At 36.6% G+C, this 20,542-nt stretch overlaps 1 protein-coding gene across 1 annotated transcript in view; it reads left to right on the top strand.

The window, feature by feature from the left end:
• LOC123248646 (protein adenylyltransferase SelO-like) overlaps window positions 1-20,542 on the top strand; it is a 55,535-nt gene that overhangs the window by 18,274 nt on the left and 16,719 nt on the right. The window contains exons 10-12 of the mRNA XM_044677488.1: window positions 2,484-2,556; window positions 13,692-13,775; window positions 16,595-16,724. Of these exons, the coding sequence (XP_044533423.1) occupies window positions 2,484-2,556; window positions 13,692-13,775; window positions 16,595-16,724 (287 nt within the window). The remainder of the gene's footprint in view (window positions 1-2,483; window positions 2,557-13,691; window positions 13,776-16,594; window positions 16,725-20,542) is intronic.

Here is a 20,542-nt window from a genome sequence, read left to right as displayed (position 1 = left end):
GATTGAGTGTGAGAGCCAGAACCCTAATAAACTCTGTCTTTGGAAAAGAAGCCTGCAGCCATCTTGGCCTCTGAGGAAGAAACCTAAATCATCTAGATTTCAATTGTCTACTCTGATGAACTTTTATTATTTCATCAATTTAATTTGAGGACCAATAGTTAGGGTAGATTATATAGAAGGGGGATTTAATTAGAGAGAGTAGGGTTTTAAGGAGCTTGAAGATCTTGAAGAAAGTTCTATGAGGAATCTGTAGGAGTTGGGTGGTGTTGTGAGGAAGATTAGTTAGTAATTAATTAAGTATTAAGGTTGGACCTAGCAGGAAGGGCTGGAGCATTCCAAGATGGAATGAAGGAGCAGGAAGTTGCTTGTGCTCTGAGAGAGACTCCATTAGTGGTTGGCACAAACTGTTGCTAGCCCTGGGAGATCTCAGAGTTAAGGACACCCTGCATTCTGATTCCCTGGGATCCTGAGTGGTGATGGCTTCTAGCAAGTGGACAAGACCTACAGAGCTGCACCAAGTGGAGGAGGAGTTTGGGATCTGGTGGACAGCATCTCAAGCACACTCTCTCTACTTGGATACCTTGGACCACCTTGGCTTTTGGCATCCTATGATCATCTTTGGATTACTGTGAGAACCCTCAAAGCCACCCTCAGCCCCTTCAGCTGTGCTGGTCAAACCTGGCTGGAACCAGATTTGAAGCAGCCTTCCCAGAGACTCCATTACTGCTTTTTTGAGCCCTGCCTGGCCTAGGTCAATTAGAATTAGTGTAGACAAGTCCTCCCCTTGCCCCTGTGTTTTGCCCTTTAGGGTATTAAGTGTAGAATCCCCAATCCCACCTTTATTAGTAAAACATAATTAAAACTGTTAAACCTTTTACCTTGTCTGCTGGTTTCAAAGACTCTGGCCTAGTGGTGAGCTGGGTGACAGTTGGCCAAAACAGCCATTCTTGACAGTTAGCAGCAGCTTAGTTGTGTACTCTGGTCTCCCTATCCTGGTCCTGTCTCTCCTTCAACCCAGTGTGTGTGTGCCCACAACCATTTAGATTATATTTTAACATCCCTAGTGCCCAATCTTTTTACAGTGGAGAATCTAGATTTTAGAGTTAGGGACTCCTTTTTCCCTGGTCCTCCATCATTTCCTTTAATTTACTATAAATAAGTTTAATTTATTGTTATAAAGAAGAGTCAGGGTAGCATTTTGGCCCAAGAGTTGACTTTCAGGCCTACCTAGGCCTGGAGAGTGAGTACCTCTGAATATATACTAACAACAACCATACAAACCTTATTGAATCATCTTATTTATCTATTTCAGGATGAGATTGTAGACAGACAAGTTGTCAGTCCAAAAAGTATCTAGAAATGGAAGGAAAATCCATAGTTTTAATCTATAGTTAGGTAATTTTGAATGGATTTTGAATGTTTAGAAAATTGGGCATTTATTCTTTTCTATCAAAGCTGATGTGATGTAGGGCTTTCTTTTCATATAAGAGTTTTTCTATTCATATATTTTTTTGAAAAAATATCCAAATATATATATATGTTGACAGTCTCTTCATATAGAAATTATATTCATTTTTTCAAAATAATTTCAATATGATAAAGAATGCATCATTTGTATTGTTTTATATGTTTTTATGGGGTAAGAGGAGGCAAAAGGAATTGTACTTTCAGGATTGGGAAAGAAGATATTTGGATTCTTACTTTGACTTTTTCTGCTAATTAGATCTTGGGCAAGGTGCTTAATTTTTATGGGACTCAGTTTCCCCATTTGTAAAGTAAACATATTTGAACTAGAAAGTTACTGAAAGTCCTTTCAGCATTAAACTTCTGTGAATATAAGATTGATATGACATGATAGACCTGGAAGTGAATGTTCTATTTTGATCATGAATGGAAGGTCTTAGAATTAGAAAGGACTTTGAAAGGTGTCATAATCTATATACCAGAAAGATGATGACTTATACTACAAGATTACCTTAGTTGAAGAAATTCTTTATTTTCTCAAACCCTTACCTTCTGTCTTAGAATCAATACCTTGTATTGGTTCCGAGGCAGAAGAGTGGTGAGGGCTATGCAGTAGGGGTTAAGTGACTTGCCCAGGGTCACACAGCTAGGAAGCTGAGGCCAGATTTGAACCCAGGACCTCTGGCGTCTGAGCCTGGCTTTCAATCCACTGAGCCACCCAGGTGCTCCCAGCTGAAGAAATTCTATAACTTTTCTCTTGTTAAACCAAACCATAGTTTTATAACTCTTATTCATAGGAAACTTCCTTTTGGCTGGAGTGAAAAGAGCTAAAGAGCAAATGGTCATCATACTTTTTATGGGCTCTTTATTTTCTCCTGGCTGAATAATTTCTTTTAAAAAAGTCTTTCCACTGAATTTTCTCCATTAGTAGAGAAGTAGTATAGAAGTTTCTCGTTGGTATAATCCATTATGGCACAAATTATTGAACAGATCAAAAAGATTCTTATATTTTATTTCAGGATTTTTTCTCTGATGTGGTATCTGGGACAGCACATCTTATTGCCTCATGGATGTCTGTGGGTTTTGCTCATGGTAAGTTATCTAGCTGTATTGCATCCTTCAGGTACTAAAATAGAATTATTTTGTTAAACGAGTTCATGTGATTGTCATTCATGTTTGTTATTTTTACATTTTTCTGTTAATATACTAATCAAGGCTTTTAATGCACTAATCTTGACTGTTCTTTACCTTTATAGATTTTTCTCTCATTAGAAATATTAAAACTAAATATTATATGGAAGAAGAGAAAAGCAGTAGATGGCATGTTTTAAAGTGTGCATCTTTATTTTACAGAGTAGGAATTCAAAAGCCAAAGCTTTCTAAATGAATAGGAAAATAAGTTCTGCATTATTTATGGATTTTACTGTCTCTTTCCTAATACTGCAAATCAGATAGGACTGACTGCTTGGTAATAATAATGATTATGTTACATTTGTGAATAAAAAATGTTTTGTGGGAATTTGTGCTCATGGTGTGTTGTAGGGGCATGTATTTTGTCAGTGGCAGCAAGTTTGAGAAGAGTAATCTTTTGTGAACCCTTTATATTTTGAAAAAATGTTTTTAAGCCATTACCTTCCATCTCAGGATCAATACTGTGTATTGGTTCCAAGACAAAAGAGAGCTAATGGCTAGGTAGTGGTGGTTAAATGACTTGCCCAGGGTCAAATGACTAGGAAGTGTCTGCGGCCACATTTGAACCCAGGACTGCCTGTCTCTGGGCCTTGCTGTCTATCCATTGAGCCACTTAAATGTCCCTACTTATATAAAATTTTAAAGTTGGAAAAGGAAAACTCTCTTATTTTATAGGTAAGATAATTGAGACCCAGAAGACTTGCCCAAGGTTGCAGTCTTGAAGTTATGTATCAGAGCAAAGACTAGAATCCAAGTTTTGTGACTTCGAGCTTATTGCTCTACTTCCTCATGACATTCTACCTCATAGGCTCAGTGCACATGCCTCACGCAAGCCAACTGTTTTGGCAATATGTGTCCTTGGCCACAAGAGATGAGGAAATGACTGCTTTAATACAAAAAAAATTTTTTCAGACCCTTACATGCTATCTTAGTAGCAACTCTCAGAAGGGCAAAAGCTAGGCAATCAGGATTAAGTGACTCATCCAGGGTTACATAGCTAGAAAGTCTCTCCACTGTGCTACCTATCTGCCACTTCAATACAGACTTATAGCTGCAACTGGAAAAACTCATGGCCTTTGTATTAGTAATATCATAAAGGACAGAATGTGGCTTTTGGAGAGATGCTATGCGTCTCTGAATCAATCAGAAAGCATCATAAGCACCTACTGGGCGTTAGCCACTAGAGATACAAATATAAAAAGGGGACAGTTCCTCCCTTTAAAGAACTTGCTACATTCTATAGGGAAAAACAACATATTCTGAAATAGTATATGTAAAATAAAAACCTGATAATTTCTGGGGGAAACAGTCAAAGCTGGAACAGTGAGAAACAGTGAGAAAAGTAAAGGCCTCATATTAGAAGTTGGTATTTGAGCTGAACTTTGAAGGAAACTAGAGATTCTAGGAGTTAGAGCATTCTAGGCCTGTGAAAGGTCTTTGGGAATGGGAGATGGAGTGTCATGAGTGAATCTGAAGGCCATTTTAACTGTACCACAGAATGTGTGAAAGGAAGTAATGGATAATAAGCTTAAAAAGGTATGTTGGAAAATGACCACTTGTGAGGTAGGTTACAATGGAGATTGCTTTCGTATGTGGGCCAGACTAGAGTGCGGCTTAGGTCCCTTCCAACTGTCAAGAGCTCTGATTCTAATTAAAGACACTTCACAGATCTTCTGGATCCCTGCATTTAATATTTTAATGGGTATCATGCTATTCTCCAGTAGTTGAGATTGGGAATCTAGGCCACAAAGAGATAAAGTAATTCATCTAAGGTCAGAAGATACTGACGTGGAAGATGGCGGCATAGTAAAGAGCAGTTGCTCGATCTCTCCTAACCGAAGCATACAGGACTCCTCTAGGGGACATAAAAACAAATCCAGACGAACGAAGGAACCCCACAACAGGGCGCAGCATTGAAGGTACACGGACCCGGGGCATTTCCACGCTGTGAAGGGGTGAAACAGCTCTCACTAAAATGTGAGAGGAAGAAGCCCCTCCCCCACACACACCACGCACAGTGCCAAGGCCAACGCACAAGAGTGAAAGCGGGATTGGGGCAACCAGTGAGTCACTGGCAGCTCCAGGGCTTATACCTGAGAGTTGCAGGACGTAGGACCCCAAGTGGCTAAAGAACGCGCACGGACTTTCCCCGAGTGTCTGTGCGGGTGAAGACATTGCCCTACACGCGGACAAAGATCTCCAGTGCAGGGACTTTCCCGAGCATCTGTGTGGGTGAAGACATTGTCCTAGGCGTGGACAAAGATCTTGAGTGCACAGACTTTCCCTGAGTGTCTGCGCGGGTGAAGGCAGTGCCCTAGGCGTGGACAAAGAACTCGAGCGCAGGCTTGGACCTTGAGTGGGGACCCGGTCTAGACAGGAGTGCGGCTATGGAAGCAGTCCCTGAGACTGCTGAAGGAGCCTCGGGCAGAGGGGCAGACCAGGGACAACCAGGAGGCTTGACCCCGAGGACAAGGAGACCAGAGCCCTCGGGAGCTTAGAAAGTGCAGGCAGACCCTGAGTGTGAAGACAAAGCTGAAAAGGGGTGGGGCTAACAATGGCAAGCCGAGAACCCCAGAAGAAAAAGATTATCAAGAAAAACTCTGGAACACTAGACAACTTTTACACAGAGAAAGTCCAGACAACAGAGGAGGACAAACAAGTATCCAAACCTTCCCAAAACAATGAAAACTGGTCATAAGCTAATGAAGAGTTCAAAAATGAGATGTTGAGGAAAATGGAAGAGATCTGGCAAGAAAATAACAGTTTAAAAGGCAGAATTTCACAATTGGAAAGTGAGGCAAGTCAACTGAAGACCAGAAATGACCAGATTGAAAAGGAAAACCAGTCCCTAAAGGCTAGAATTGAGCAATTAGAAGCCAATGATCTTTCAAGACAACAAGAACAAATAAAACAAAGTCAAAAGACTGATAAAATAGAAGGAAACATGAAATATCTCAATGAGAAAGTGACAGACCAAGAAAACTGGTCTAGAAGAGACAATTTGAGAATCATTGGTCTTCCAGAAAAAGCAGAAATTAATAGAAACTTGGACTCCATACTTACAGAAATTATTCAGCAAAATTTCCCTGAAGTCCTACAACAAGAGGGCAATATAGACATTGAAAGGATCGATAGATCACCCTCTACACTGGACCCAAAAAAGTCAACACCCAGGAATATAATAGCCAAATTCAAGAGCTTTCAAGTAAAAGAAAAAATCTTACAAAAAGCCAGAAAGAGACAATTCAAATATCAAGGAGCACCAATCAGGATCACACAGGATCTGGCAGCCTCCACGCTAAAAGACCGCAAGGCTTGGAATACGATATTCAGAAAGGCAAGAGAGCTGGGCCTTCAGACACGGATCAACTACCCATCAAAACTGACTATATACTTCCAGGGGAAAGTATGGGCATTCAACAAAATTGAAGATTTCCAAGTTTTTGCACAAAAGAGACCAGGACTAAATGGAAAGTTTGATATCCAACCACAAAAATCAAGAGAAACATGAAAAGGTAAATAAGAAACAGAGGGAAAAGAAAGAAAACTCATAATTTTTTAAATTTGACTCTTTAAAGGCTTAAATAAGATCTAATTATCTGTATTACTATGTGGAGAAATGCTATGTATAATTCTCTGTAGTGAACTCTATTCACTATTATAATATTCACTATTATAGCAACCAGAAGAATAATTCATAGGGAGAGGACAGGATACTAAATGGTCTAAGATGACATAGGGGGTGAAAAAGAGGGGGGGGAATAGTAGGGGACACCAAGAGAAACCTGGTAAATAAGAAAAATAGGATATTCTATTACACACAAAGAGGGCATGGGAAGGGGAGGGGATGAATACTATTATAAGAAGGAGAGGAAGAGAGCATTAAGAGGTAATAATCAAACCTTACTCTCAGTGTAATTAACCTGGAGAGGGAAGAGTAGCTTTATTATCCATTGGGATAAAAAACTCTATCTAACCCTACTGAGAAAGTCAGAAGGGATAAACCAAAGGGAGCAGGGGAATGGGGAGGTCAAAAAAGGGAGGGGAGAAGAGGGAGGGAATTCAATAGTCCTTTAAAAACAAAAAGAGGGGAATAACAAGGGAGGGGGCAGAAAGGGAAGTCAATCAAGGGAGGGGATAAGGGATACCGGCTCAAAGCAAACCACTGGTTTAAAAGAAAATAGTGTAAGAAGAAGGGGTGGGTCTAGGGGAGGATTCAAAAATGTCAGTGAATGTACAACTGATAATTATAACTCTGAATGTGAATGGGATGAACTTGCTCATAAAATGGAAGCAAATAGCAGAGTGGATCAGAAACCAAAATCCTACCATATGTTGGCTACAAGAAACACATATGAGGCGGGTGGACGTACACAAGTTTAAGGTTAAGGGCTTGAGCAAAATCTTTTGGGCATCAAATGAGAAAAAGAAGGCAGGAGTGGCTATTATGATTTCTGACAAAGCCAAAGTAAAAATAGATATGATTAAAAAAGACAGGGAAGGACATTACATCCTGATTAAAGGCAGTATAAACAATGAGGAAATAACATTGCTCAATATATATGCACCAAGTGGTATAGCATCCAAATTCATAAAGGAGAAACTGGCAGAGTTCAAGAAGGAAATAGATAGTAAAACCATAATAGTGGGAGATCTAAATATTCCTCTTTCAGATCTAGATAAATCAAACCAAAAAATAAATAAGAAAGAGGTAAGAGAGGTGAATGAAGTCCTAGAAAAATTAGATTTAATTGATATGTGGAGAAAAATAAATAGGGACAAAAAGGAATACACCTTCTTTTCAGCTGCACATGGTACATTCACAAAGATTGACCATGTAATAGGGCATAGAATCATTGCAAACAAACGCAAAAGAGCAGATATAATAAATGTAACCTTCTCAGATCATAATGCAATAAAAATAATAATTAGTAAGGGCACCTGGACAGGCAAATCAAAAACCAATTGGAAATTAAACAATATGATTCTCCAAAACCAATTTGTCAAAGAAGAAATCATAGAAACAATCAACAATTTCATTGAAGAGAATGACAATGATGAGACATCCTACCAAACTCTGTGGGATGCAGCCAAGGCAGTACTCGGGGAAATTTATATCCTTGAGTGCATATATTAACAAATTAAGGAGGGCAGAGATTAATGATTTGGGTATGCAACTCAAAAAACTAGAAAGAGAGCAAATTAAAAACCCCCAGATGAAAACTAAATTAGAAATACTAAAAATTAAGGGAGAAATTAATAAAATCAAAAGTAAAAGAACTATTGAATTAATAAATAAGACTAGAAGCTGGCATTTTGAAAAAACAGATAAAATAGACAAAGTACTGGTCAATATAATAAGAAAAAGGAAAGAAGAAAACCAAATTGTCAGTATTAAAGATGAAAAGGGAGACCTCACCTCTAATGAAGGGGAAATTAAGGCAATCATTAAAAACTATTTTGCCTAATTATATGACAACAAATATAACAATTTAGGAGATATGGATGAATATTTGCAAAAATATAAATTGCCTAGATTAACAGCAGAAGAAATAGAATACCTAAATAATCCCATATCAGAAATAGAAATTGAACAAGCCATCAAAGAACTCCCTAAGAAAAAATCACCAGGACTGATGGATTCACAAGTGAATTCTATCAGACATTCAAAGAGCAACTAATCCCAATACTATACAAATTATTTGATATGATAAGCAAAGAAGGAGTCCTACCAAATTCTTATTATGACACAAATATGGTACTGATTCCAAAGCCAGGTAGACCAAAAACAGAGAAATAAAACTATAGACCAATCTCCCTAATGAACATAGATGCAAAAATCTCAAATAGAATATTAGCAAAGAGACTCCAGCAAGTAATTAAGAACATCATCGACCATGATCAAGTGGGATTTATACCAGGAAAGCAAGGATGGGTCAACATTAGGAAAACCATCCACATAATTGACCATATCAACAGTCTAACAAATAAAAATCACATGATTATCTTAATAGATGCTGAAAAAGCCTTTCACAAAATACAGCATCCATTCCTATTGAAAACACTGAAAAGTATAGGAATAGAAGGACCTTTCCTAAAAATAATAAACAGTATATACCTAAAACCATCAACAAGCATCATATGCAATGGCGATAAATTAGAAGCCTTCCCAATAAGATCAGGAGTGAAACAAGGATGCCCATTTTCACCTCTATTATTCAACATAGTACTAGAAACACTAGCAGTAGCAATTAGAGAAGAAAAAGAAATTGAAGGTATCAAAATAGGCAATGAGGAGACTAAGCTATCACTCTTTGCAGATGATATGATGGTATACTTAAAAAATCCTAGAGAATCAACTAAGAAGTTGGTAGAAATAATCAACAACTTTAGCAAAGTTGCAGGATACAAAATAAATGCACATAAATAATCAGCATTTCTATATATTTCCAACACATCACAGCAGCAAGAGGTAGAAAGAGAAACGCCATTTAAAATCACCCTAGACAATATAAAATACTTGGGAATCTATCTACCAAAACAAACACAGCAATTATATGAAAACAACTACAAAACACTTTCCAAACAAATAAAACTGGATCTCAACAATTGGAAAGCCATTAATTGTTCATGGATAGGACGAAGTAACATAATAAAAATGACAATTCTACCTGAATTAATTTATCTATTTAGCACCATACCTATCAAACTACCAAAAAACTTCTTTACTGAATTAGGAAAAACTATAACAAACTTCATATGGAATAACAAAAGATCAAGAATATCAAAGGAAATAATGAAAAAAAATGTGAAGGAAGGGGGCCTAGCAGTACCAGATATTAAACTATACTATAAAGCAGCAGTCATTAAAACAGTATGGTACTGGCTAAGAGATAGAATGGAGGATCAGTGGAATAGACTTGGGGTTAATGATGTCAGAAAGACAGTATATGATAAACCCAAAGAGCCCAACTTTTGGGACATGAATCCACTATTTGACAAAAACTGCTAGGAAATTTGGAAAACAATATGGGAGAGATTAGGTTTAGATCAACATTTCACACCCTACACCAAGATAAATTCAGAATGGGTGAATGACTTGAATATAAAGAGGGAAACTATAAATAAGTTAAGTGAACACAAAATAGTATACCTGCCAGATCTCTGGGAAAGGAAAGATTTTAAAACCAAGCAAGAGTTAGAAAAAATTACAAAATGTAAATTAAATGGTTTTGATTATATTAAGCTAAAAAGCTTTTTCACAAACAAAAACAATGTAGTCAAAATCAGAAGGGAAACAACAAATTGGGAAAAAATCTTTATAACAAAAACTCTGACAGGGGTCTAATTACTCAAATATACAAGGAGTTAAATCAATTGTATAAAAAATCAAGCCATTCCCCAATTGATAAATGGGCAAGAGACATGAATAGGCAATTTTCAGGTAAAGAAATCAAAAGTATCAATAAGCACATGAGAAAGTGTTCTAAATCTGTAATAATTAGAGAAATGCAAATCAAAACAACTCTGAGGTACCACCTCATACCTAGCAGATTGGCTAAAATGAAAGAAGGGGAGAGTAATGAAGGTTGGAGGGGATGTGGCAAAATTGGGACATCAATGCATTGCTGGTGGAGTTGTGAACTGATCCAACCATTCTGGCTGGCAATTTGGAACTATGCTCAAAGGGCTATAAAAGAATGCTTGCCCTTTGATCCAGCCATACCATTGTTGGGTTTGTACCCCAAAGAGATCATAGATAAACAGACTTGTACAAAAATATTCATAGCTGCACTTTTTGTGGTGGCAAAGAACTGGAAAAGGAGGGTATGTCCTTCAATTGGGGAATGGCTGAACAAATTGTGGTATATGCTGGTGATGGAATACTATTGCGCTCAAAGGAATAATAAACTGGAGGAATTCTGTGTGAACTGGAAAGACCTCCAGGAACTGGTGCAGAATGAGAGGAGCAGAGCCAGAAGAACATTGTACACAGAGGCTGATATACTATGGTAAAATTCGAATACAGTGGACTTCTGTACCAGCAGAAAGCAATGACACAGGACAGCTCTGAGGGATTTATGGTAAAGAACACTACCCACAGGAAGGACTACAGGAGAGGAAACATATAAGAAAAAAAAATTCTTGAACGCATGGGCTGAGGTGGACATGATTGGGGATGTGGACTCGAAACTACCACACCAATGCAAATATCAACAATTTGGAAATAGGTCTTGAACAAGGACACATGTTAAAACCAGTGGAAATGTGCGTCGGCTATGGGTGGGGGGACAGCGGGGGGTGAAGGGGAAAGTAGGAGCTTGAATCATGTAACCATGTTAAAAATGAATATTAATAAATGATTTTTAAAAATGGTATGTTGGAGGCTGGTTATGAAGTTTTAAAAGCTATACTGAGGAGTTGTTTGTGGCCCTTGAGGTACTAGGGAGGTGTTGGAATTAATTGAACAGGAGAGTGGCATGATGAGACTGTTTAGGAATATCACTTTGGAGGATGGACTGGAGTAGGGAGAAGTGTGAGGGACACTAATTAGAAGGTTATTATAATATTCTAGGAGAGAGTTGATAAGAACCTAAACTAGAACAGTGGGTATGGGACCAACTGATGTGAGAGGTATGTGAGAGTCAGCAAGACTTGGCAACTGATTGCATGTTGGGTGTGAAGGACAAAGTAACAAAGAGAGCTCCAAGGGAGATGGATGGATGGATGAATGGAAGGATGGACAGATGGAGAGACAGATGGATAGGTGGATAGATAGATAGATAGATAGATAGATAGATAGATAGATAGATAGATAGATAGATAGATAGATAGATGGATGAATGGATAGATGGATAGTAGATAGATAGAATGATCATTTATTAAGCACTTTCTATGGGACAAGTATTGTAGATTCAAATACAGATAGGCAAGATAGTTCTTACCCCCCAAAACCTTACATTTTAATGGAACACATAAAGGAGAGCTGAAAAGTAGAAGGGGGAAGAGGGTACATATAGGAAGGAAGGGAAGTCCAGAAAGCTCTGAATGACGGTCCAGGCTTGGTTAGTCACTAATCAGGAGGGTGAGACCTCATGGTAAAGGCTTCTTCAAGTTGAGAAAGTAACTGATGAGGTCTTCCTTTCCCAATGCCATTGCCAATTTCTCTGGGAGAAGGACTGGAATTTTCCTTTCTCCCTAGGAAGTTACTCTATTGATACCAGTGCTCTTAAGAGAAAATATTAGATATTCATAACAGACTTTAAGTCTCAGGATGGCTGCCTGTTATTTTATTTTATTTTTTTAATTTTTTAATTTTTTAGAAAAATTTTCCATGGTTACATGATTCATGTTCTTTCTCTCCCACCCCCCAATCCTCCTCTTCCCCTCCCTGTAGCCAACCCACAGTTCCACTGGGTTCTACATGTGTCATTGATCAAGACCTATTTCCATGTTATTGATATTTGCACTAGAGTGATTGTTTAGAGTCTACATCCCAAATCATGACCCCATCAACCCACGTGTCCAAGCAGTTCTTTTTCTTCTGTGTTTCCACTCCTGTAGTTCTTCCTCTGAATGTAGGTAGCGTTCTTTACCATAAATCCCTCAGAATTATCCTGGATCATTGTTTTGTTTTTAGTAGAGAAGTCTATTACATTAGATTTTACCACAGTGTATCCATCTCTGTGTACAATGTTCTCCAGGATCTGCTTCTTTCACTCTGCATCAATTCCTGGAGGTCTTTCTAGTTCACATGGAATTCCTCCAGTTCATTATTCCTTTGAGCACAATAGTATTCCATCACCAGCATATATCACAATTTGTTCAGTCATTTCCCAATTGACGGGCATACTCTCTTTTTCCAGTTTTTTTTGCCACTACAAAGAGTGCAGCTGTAAATATTTTTGTACATTTCTTTTCCACTATGAACTCTTTGGGGGTATAAACCCAGTAGTGGTATGGCTGGATCAAAGGGCACACAGTCTTTTAGTGCCCTTTGCTACCTGTTATTTTAAATACTTTTGAGCCCTCTCCCTATTTTTATGAGAATATAAACTAATTTTAGTATTGATGTAATAGATAAAACATGTCCAAGAAAGCATCTCTTCATAATTGGAGGTTACTGCTATAGCATATCTTATAAAGTGAAATTTCTTTCATCATTTTAAACTTTCCATAAGTAGATATTTATCCATTTTAATTATAAATTTAAGGACTAGAATTTTTGTATGTGTGTGTGATGGTATAGTGAAAAAGATTTTGGACTGAGACACCTGAGTTCTAGACCCTCTTATGTGACCCTAGGCAAATCTTTTAATGTCTTTAGGTTTTAGTTTTCTCATCTGCAAAATGAAGAACTAAAAGTGATGATCTCTAAGGTTTAGTGTTCTAAAATTCTGATTACATTATTTCAGATGTGCACTTTATTTTATTTATTAGTTTTAGAAAGTGTTTTAGTAATATTACTTCAGTATTAGGTCATTTTCTTTCTTCTTTGTGTTAAAATATCTTTATTTGTTCCTTTCTAAGACATTTCTGATTACCTTCCTTATTCCAAATTAAACAGTATTCCTTTTTAACCAAGAAGAAATTCAGTTTTATTCAGTAGCCATCTATTAAGTGTTCACTGTGTATAAATAAGCACAATGCTGTATTTCATGGAATCAAAGAGAAATAGAGGTGATACCTCAGGGGTCAGAGTGGACCCTAATGATAAAATTTAGTTGAAACTCTAATTTTCTTTGGGGTGGGTTTTGCTCATGGGGTTATTGAAATCCTATTGTACGTAAAACAGATTAATAAAATTTAAAACATTATTTTTTCCTTTAACTGTCTAAAGTTAACTATTACACTTGACCAATAATAAAAACCTACATATGACTATTTTATTTAATTTCCGTAATTAATATTTTGCATAAGCTTTTCCTCTCCATTTGTGATACATTAGTAGAGTTCTATAAATCATATATGTGCACATATATACATTCTATAATCATATATTCTATAATTATTCTGAATTTCTCTCCCCATTTTAGGTGTTTGCAATACTGACAACTTCAGTTTGTTATCTATTACAATAGATTATGGTCCTTTTGGTTTTATGGAGTCCTATGATCCAAGTATGTTTTCTGTATTTAATTTCAACATAAAATTATTATCCCAAATTAATGACTAATAGAATACTGCTATTAATGTTTTGAAATATATTCAAACTTTATTTCTGCCTTTACTTCCTTTATGTCCAGTAGTGGGATGGTTCAAAGATAGTTCAAAGAGGATGGACAATTTAGTCACTTTTCTTGTATTATTTAAAACTGATGTAAATAGAACAGTTGAATCATATCTTAGCTCTACCAACATTGCATTCATGTGCCTGTCTTTCCACTCTGGAAAATTATTTGGAATTATGTAAGAAATGTAGTGCAAAAGGTTGCATATTAGCCCTGCAAAGCCTAACTGCAGAGTTTCTGACAGTTGAAAAGAGTTTAGAATCCTGAGGTTAGTCAGTTGACCCTGGGGACTCGAGAGTGGGAGGGTCAGCTGAGTCTATCTTTGGACCAAAAACCTGGCCTATATTCTGCAGCTTTTCTCTTAAATTTTGTTAGCTTAACTATTTCCTTTGGATCTCCCTAACCTCCCTTATTCCCTATCATCATTTTCCCTTCCTAAATTTCTTGGGGTTTTGAAAGGAGGGTGGTTCTGGGTGTTAGCTTTCAAACTTGGTAGATTTAGTTTTCCTGTAGTCAAATAGGGCTTACCCTTGTTACAAATTATCTCTTAAATCATTGTATCCAACTTTCCTAACCCTATAGGCTACAAAACCCTTTGGGGGTGAGTTAGGCAGGTCCTATCTCAGTCTCACATTCCTGTCTCCCTCCTGAGGCTTTCTCTTCCTACCTGAAGGGCTCAGTCTGTTTCCCTTTAGTGTCACTGTCTCAATCTGAGTCCCAGTCGGTGTCCCCCAGACTGCAATTCCCTGCCCAGAATACCTCATCCTCTCCCTTGCAATTCTTTATACCTCTGTGTTTATATTCCCTAAACTTAGTCATTCCCTTACTTCTCCTCCCACCTCAATCTACCACCTTCACCATTGTGCCTTCATTATCCATTTTACTGCCTTAGGGATCCACAAACCCCTATCCACAGTGCCTTATCCCTATTCACACTACCTTTAGTACCATACCTGCCTTATCCCCAATTACAACCTTACCTCTGCCTTAATTTCCCTATTACCTCTAGCCTATTCCCTTATTACAACCAGCACATTACCTTACTAGCTTAATCCTCTTATAACAGAAAAAACACTAAATGATTCTTATCCTTTGCCCTAGAAATCAAATTACTAGACAAACAGCCATAAAGACAGCTTATATCTATATCTATATGCACATACAACTCTATATTAGTGTATATTCAGTTAACTCTAAAAATCCTTTGTACATTAAGTACTGTTACTTCAACTTTTAGCTTCAAAAATCAGATTAATTCAATATAACAAATAGAATATGTTGTATATAACATGCATTATAATTTTTCAAAAATATTTCCATTTTTTTCTTAAAAGTGAGGCTACTTGGTCTAGAAAGTAGAGAGTTGACTTAGGAGTTGAAGAGACCTGAGTTCAAGTCCTGCTTCAGAAAACTACTAGTTAGGTCACCTTGGAGAGGTCACTTATCCTTCAGCACTCTATGCTCCAAGACTTCAAGTTGCAGAGTAGCTCTAGATTTGTTTTGGAAGATTCCTTCTATCAATGAAATCACAAGTTTGATCCAAAAATATTTTTTCAAATATATGTAGATGCTATTATGATTACTAAATAAGAAACTAAAAACATTACTACATAGCAGCAGCTTTTGTCATGTAATTTCTCAATCAAGGGATACTGATAGCAGTACTACTAATGTGGGGGTCAGCAGAATTTTTTGAGCTAAACTAGATACTCAAACTTGAAATACTGATTTTATTTTTCAAAGCAATATGTGTTATAAATTTCTCTACTTTTTGGTCAGGGCACCATGCTTAGTCCCTTCCCCCAAATCCTAGAGAAATATTCCAATATATGTTTTTAGAGCCTAGATATGCTCAGTAGTGGAAGATAAAATGGTGACTTCTTTAAACAAGTAGTATATGAATATAATTCAATGTTATTGTATAGAAAGAAATTATGCCTGAGGAATTTAAAAAAAAGCATTATGTGAAACATGATTTTGTATGAACTGATGCAGTGATATAAACAATAGACACCGCAAGAGTAGTGATTTCAGTGAAATAGTCACCAAAAAAGACCTCAGATTCTAACTAAGGACTCAGAGCACACATAATGAAACATTTCCTCATAGTTGAGAGATGGGATTTCAAGAATAGAATGTTGCATTCATTGCCATTTTCATATTGTATTGAATGTATTTGTTTTCTATTCTCGCAAGGGAGGGTTCAGTCTGGATTATTTCCCCCCAGAGTTCCTTGTCTTTAAAATAAAACGTAATTTTAAACTGTTTCAAAATACAAAAATATGCTGAAAGAATAAGAGGAAAACTTATAAGACACTGGGAAGATTTTAACATATACAGCATTCACAGGACAGTAAGGAATGGAGAAGTTTGACCTTTATGGGTAAAGAAAGTACCTAGGTTGATGAAATTAAAGTAAAAAAAATTCAAACAGTGGTCTTTAGCATCTTTATTTGTTTAGTATTTAAACTGAAAAATAGCAATTATGATGATCTGGAAATTTGTAAATAAAAAGGTTTCTTTTAAGGTGACTATTAGAATTTATGTTGTTGTAGGATAAATTCATATTTTTGTATTTGTACTGTCTGAATTAAGTGGTTGATGTGAGAAGGACTTTTATTAATATACTGTATAAACATAGAAATGTGGATAGCAGATATTTTGTGTATTGACCCTATTGCCAATGTGTAGTGTTTTGTTTGAAACAGATTTTGTACCAAATACATCTGATGACGAAAGGAGATATAAAATAGGAAACCAGGCCAATGTTGGGATGTTTAATCTGAACAAGCTGTTACAAGTTTTAAACCCCTTATTGGATCCTAATCAAAAGCAGCTGTGAGTATTCTTTAACCACATCTTTCCATTTAAGAGTTAAGAATTTCTGAAAAGAACATATGTTTGGAAAAAGGCGAGGCCATGAAATTTCTTTTAATAATTTTAAAAAAGAAAGCCATATTATAGTTACAGTTTCATAGCATTGCAACAACTTATATATATTGGCCTCAGAAAAAAGGTTTTAAATTAGATAGTGAAGTTTTATTCCTATGTAGAAAGAACAGAAATCTTAAAATATTTTGTTTCCTCAGAATATTATGAAATTTTAAATAGTAAGAAGTTATTGACTCCTTCAATGCAGAAACAAGTGGGGCTGAAGCATATAAGTAAAAGAATAGTTTGCTAAGTGAAGTAATAATGTAAATAAATGGAATATGTACCCAACATAATAGATCCAAGAAGACTTAATTAAGTACCAAAAATATATATATAGTCTGTTCTTTAAAGCAAATCTTCTATGGGATCTTTTTTTTCTTTTGAAAACACCCTTACCTTCCATCTTAGAATCAATACTGTAATAATTCCAAAGCAGAAGAGCAGTAAGGGCTAGGCATTGGGGGTTAAGTGACTTGCTCAGGATCACACACACAGTTGGGAAGTATTTAAAGCACTATTTGAACCCAGGACCTCCTGTCTCTAGGCCTGTCTTTCAATCCACTGAGCCACCTAAATGCCCACTATGGAATCTTAGCCTGGCTTTAATTACCATTTGTAAAGTACTTGAATATAACAATGGTAGTTATACTTCTTTGAAAATATTCCATAGCTCTCCACCAGTTGGATTGAATCTTTGAGATTTAGAATGGTAACACCAAAACTGTTCCCATGTTTTTTCTCATTCTTCTAAACCTAATTCTTGAAACTTTTAAAGTGACTATTTACTTTCTGAGGTTCTGCTTATTCTTTTAAAGAGACAAACAGGAAAAGAAGGAATGTAGGAAAAGGTAAAGTTAGGAGGCAGGAGATGGAAGAGAAAAGGATAATGTTTTCTTTTTTTTCTGCCTTATCTCCTCCATATTGCCTCCTTGGCTGAATGAATCTATTACAATAGGAACAGATCTGAAGCAGCCTAGTTTGTACCAAGTAACCTTGTGGAATACTCAAGTATGTTTTGTAAAGAATAAAACAAGAAAGGGGCATCTGTGTGGCTCAGTGTATTGAGAGCCAGGCCCAGAGATAGGAGGTCCTGGGTTCAAATCTGGTTTCAGATACTTCCCAGCTGTGTGACCCTGGGCAAGTCACTTGACCCCCAATGCCTAGCCCTTACCACTCTTCTGCCTTGGAGCCAATACACAGTATTGATTCTAAGATGGAAGGTAAGGGTTAAAAAAAAATAAAATAAGAAATAGGTTGAAGAAAAAACTCAAAAACTTAACAAATAGTCTTGTTGAAAGGGATTTAATTCTTTATAAAAAGTTGTCCTGTGAGGTGTTTCCAGTATTCAGCCTTTATTAAACTTCCAAGAATATAAATCACTTGTGAGCAATATGATGTGTGGAGTACATTTTATTTTTATTTTTAACCCTCACCTTCTGTCTTAGATTCAATACTATGTACTGGCTCCAAGGCAGAAGAGTGGTAAGGGTTAGGCAATGGGGTTAAGTGACTTGCCTAGGGTCATACAACTAGGAAGTGTCTAAGGCCAAATTTGAACCCAGGACCTCCCATTTCCAGGCCTGGCTTTCTATCCCCTGAGCCACCTGAGCTAACCTTTAGAGTACATTTTAAAAATATAGTCAATTATGGCCATTTTGCTTAAGTTTATGCACTCTGATATAAATTAGTTGAAAGTAAGGATTGTTTTGTTTGTTGCCTTTGAAGGAGGGGAAGGAAATAAGCATTTGTACCAGGTGCCAGGCACTGTGCCTAGGTGCTTTATCATCTCATTTGATCCTCACAACAACCCTGTGAGGTGTAGTTGCTGTTATTTTTCTCATTTTACAGTTGAGGAAACTAAGGCAGATAGAGGTTAAGAACTTGCCCAGGCCTACAAGTATGATTTCAGCCCCAGTTCTCTATCCAATGTGCTAGTGGCTGCTTTAATACCTAGCACAGATGGTTATAAAGTAGGTACTTGATACATAAATATTTGTTAATTGACTTAACTATATAATTTGAAATGAGTTTGGTTTGTGTGCAGATTTACTCAGATTAGGTAAGCTTTTATATTTAGCATTAATTCCTCAGTATTAATATGGGAAATATTATGGTATTTATGATGTTTTTCTGGGATATAAATTTTGGTTATATTGGATGAGCTCTTGACATAGTGAATAGTTTTGGCCTTGAGACTAGGAAGATGTGGGTTCAAGTCCTGTCTTTGACACAGAGTAACTATGACCCTGAATAAATCACTTAACTTCTCAGTGCTCAAAAAACTATTGACCTACACTGGTGGTGAGAATTTCTTCACCTGGAAATTCCCTATATACTATTGACCTCATAGGCCAGTTCCTATGGACTTCCTTTAGAATACAGATATTAAAAAAAATTCAACATTCATCTTGTGTGCTAATGATGCTATACCTTGCTTTTACTCTTTGAAGTCATATTTTACAGGAACATGACTCAGATGACATTAAATGCTTTGCAAGTTCTTAAGATGACATACATGTTCATATGTTTAAGTTATATCCAGCTCCTTGTGACTCCTTTTGAGGTCTTCTTGGCAAAGATTCTAGTGTGTTTTTTTTAATCATTTTCTTTTTATTTTACACATCAGGAACTTTGGCAAATAGGGTAAAATGACTTGTCCAGGACTGCACAGTTAATAAATGTCTGAGGCCATATTTGAACCCAGGAGGATGGATCTTCCTGACCCTAGGTCTGCTGCTGTATCCACTGTACCACTCAGCAGCCCCAATGTGTACATGTCAGCTATTATTATAATATCCATGAAATTAAGCTTTTTCTAAAAATTGGTTTTCAGCCTGCTACATAATGAGATACATTATTAGCCAACAGGAATCATCCCAGACTCTGAGGATAGAAAGAAAAGCAAAAATAGTCTCTTCTTTTAAGGAGTTCACATTCTAAAAAGAAAGACAGCACATGAAAAGCTGGGTGAGTATAGGATATATACAAGGTAGAAGGAAGGCATGATCAGAGGGAGATTAGTAGCATTAAGGGGTGGCATGATAAGCTTCTAGCACAAGGAAGGAATTTAATAGGTCCAAGTTGAGGAGCAAAAGCATTCCAGGCTGCAATGTCTTATGCAAGGACCCTCAGTGTCACTGGATCATCCAGTAGGTTGAAGAAATATAACATATGAGAAGGTTGGAAAAGTTGAAGGGGGCTGGGTTATGAATGGCTTTAAAAGCCAAACAGAGGATTTTATTTGATCTTGTGAGATTAGAGTTTAGCAGAGGGGGATATAGTATGGTCATTATCAATATTATTAAAAATTAGGATAATTTTGAGAATTAATGCTCTGTAAATGCTATATCAATAGATTGTTCTTCAACAATTGAATTAAACATTTATTAAGTGTCTACTACAGGATATGGAATATATTGTGGTAAGCAGTGGAAATAAAAAATGAAAGAATGCATAGTCTTTGTCCACAGGCAATTTACGTTCTGATAAAGGGGAAAGACAGATTTTCTCTTCAATACTGGTTTAAATTTGAAATGGTGGTTTTCTTTTCTTTTTTTATGACTCTTTATATCTTTTGCCCATATTCATCAATTGGGGGATGGCTCATTATAAATTTGACAAAGTTCTCTATATATTTTAGATATGAGACTTATCTGAGAGGCTGTTTATAAACATTTTTTCTCAATTTTCTGCTTTCTAATTTGGCAACATTTGTTTCATTT

This window comes from Gracilinanus agilis, chromosome 5, assembly GCF_016433145.1.
Source record: "Gracilinanus agilis isolate LMUSP501 chromosome 5, AgileGrace, whole genome shotgun sequence".
Lineage (NCBI taxonomy): Eukaryota > Metazoa > Chordata > Mammalia > Didelphimorphia > Didelphidae > Gracilinanus > Gracilinanus agilis.
Note: the sequence above shows the minus strand (reverse complement) of the source record. Positions and strands in the feature narration are given on the sequence as shown.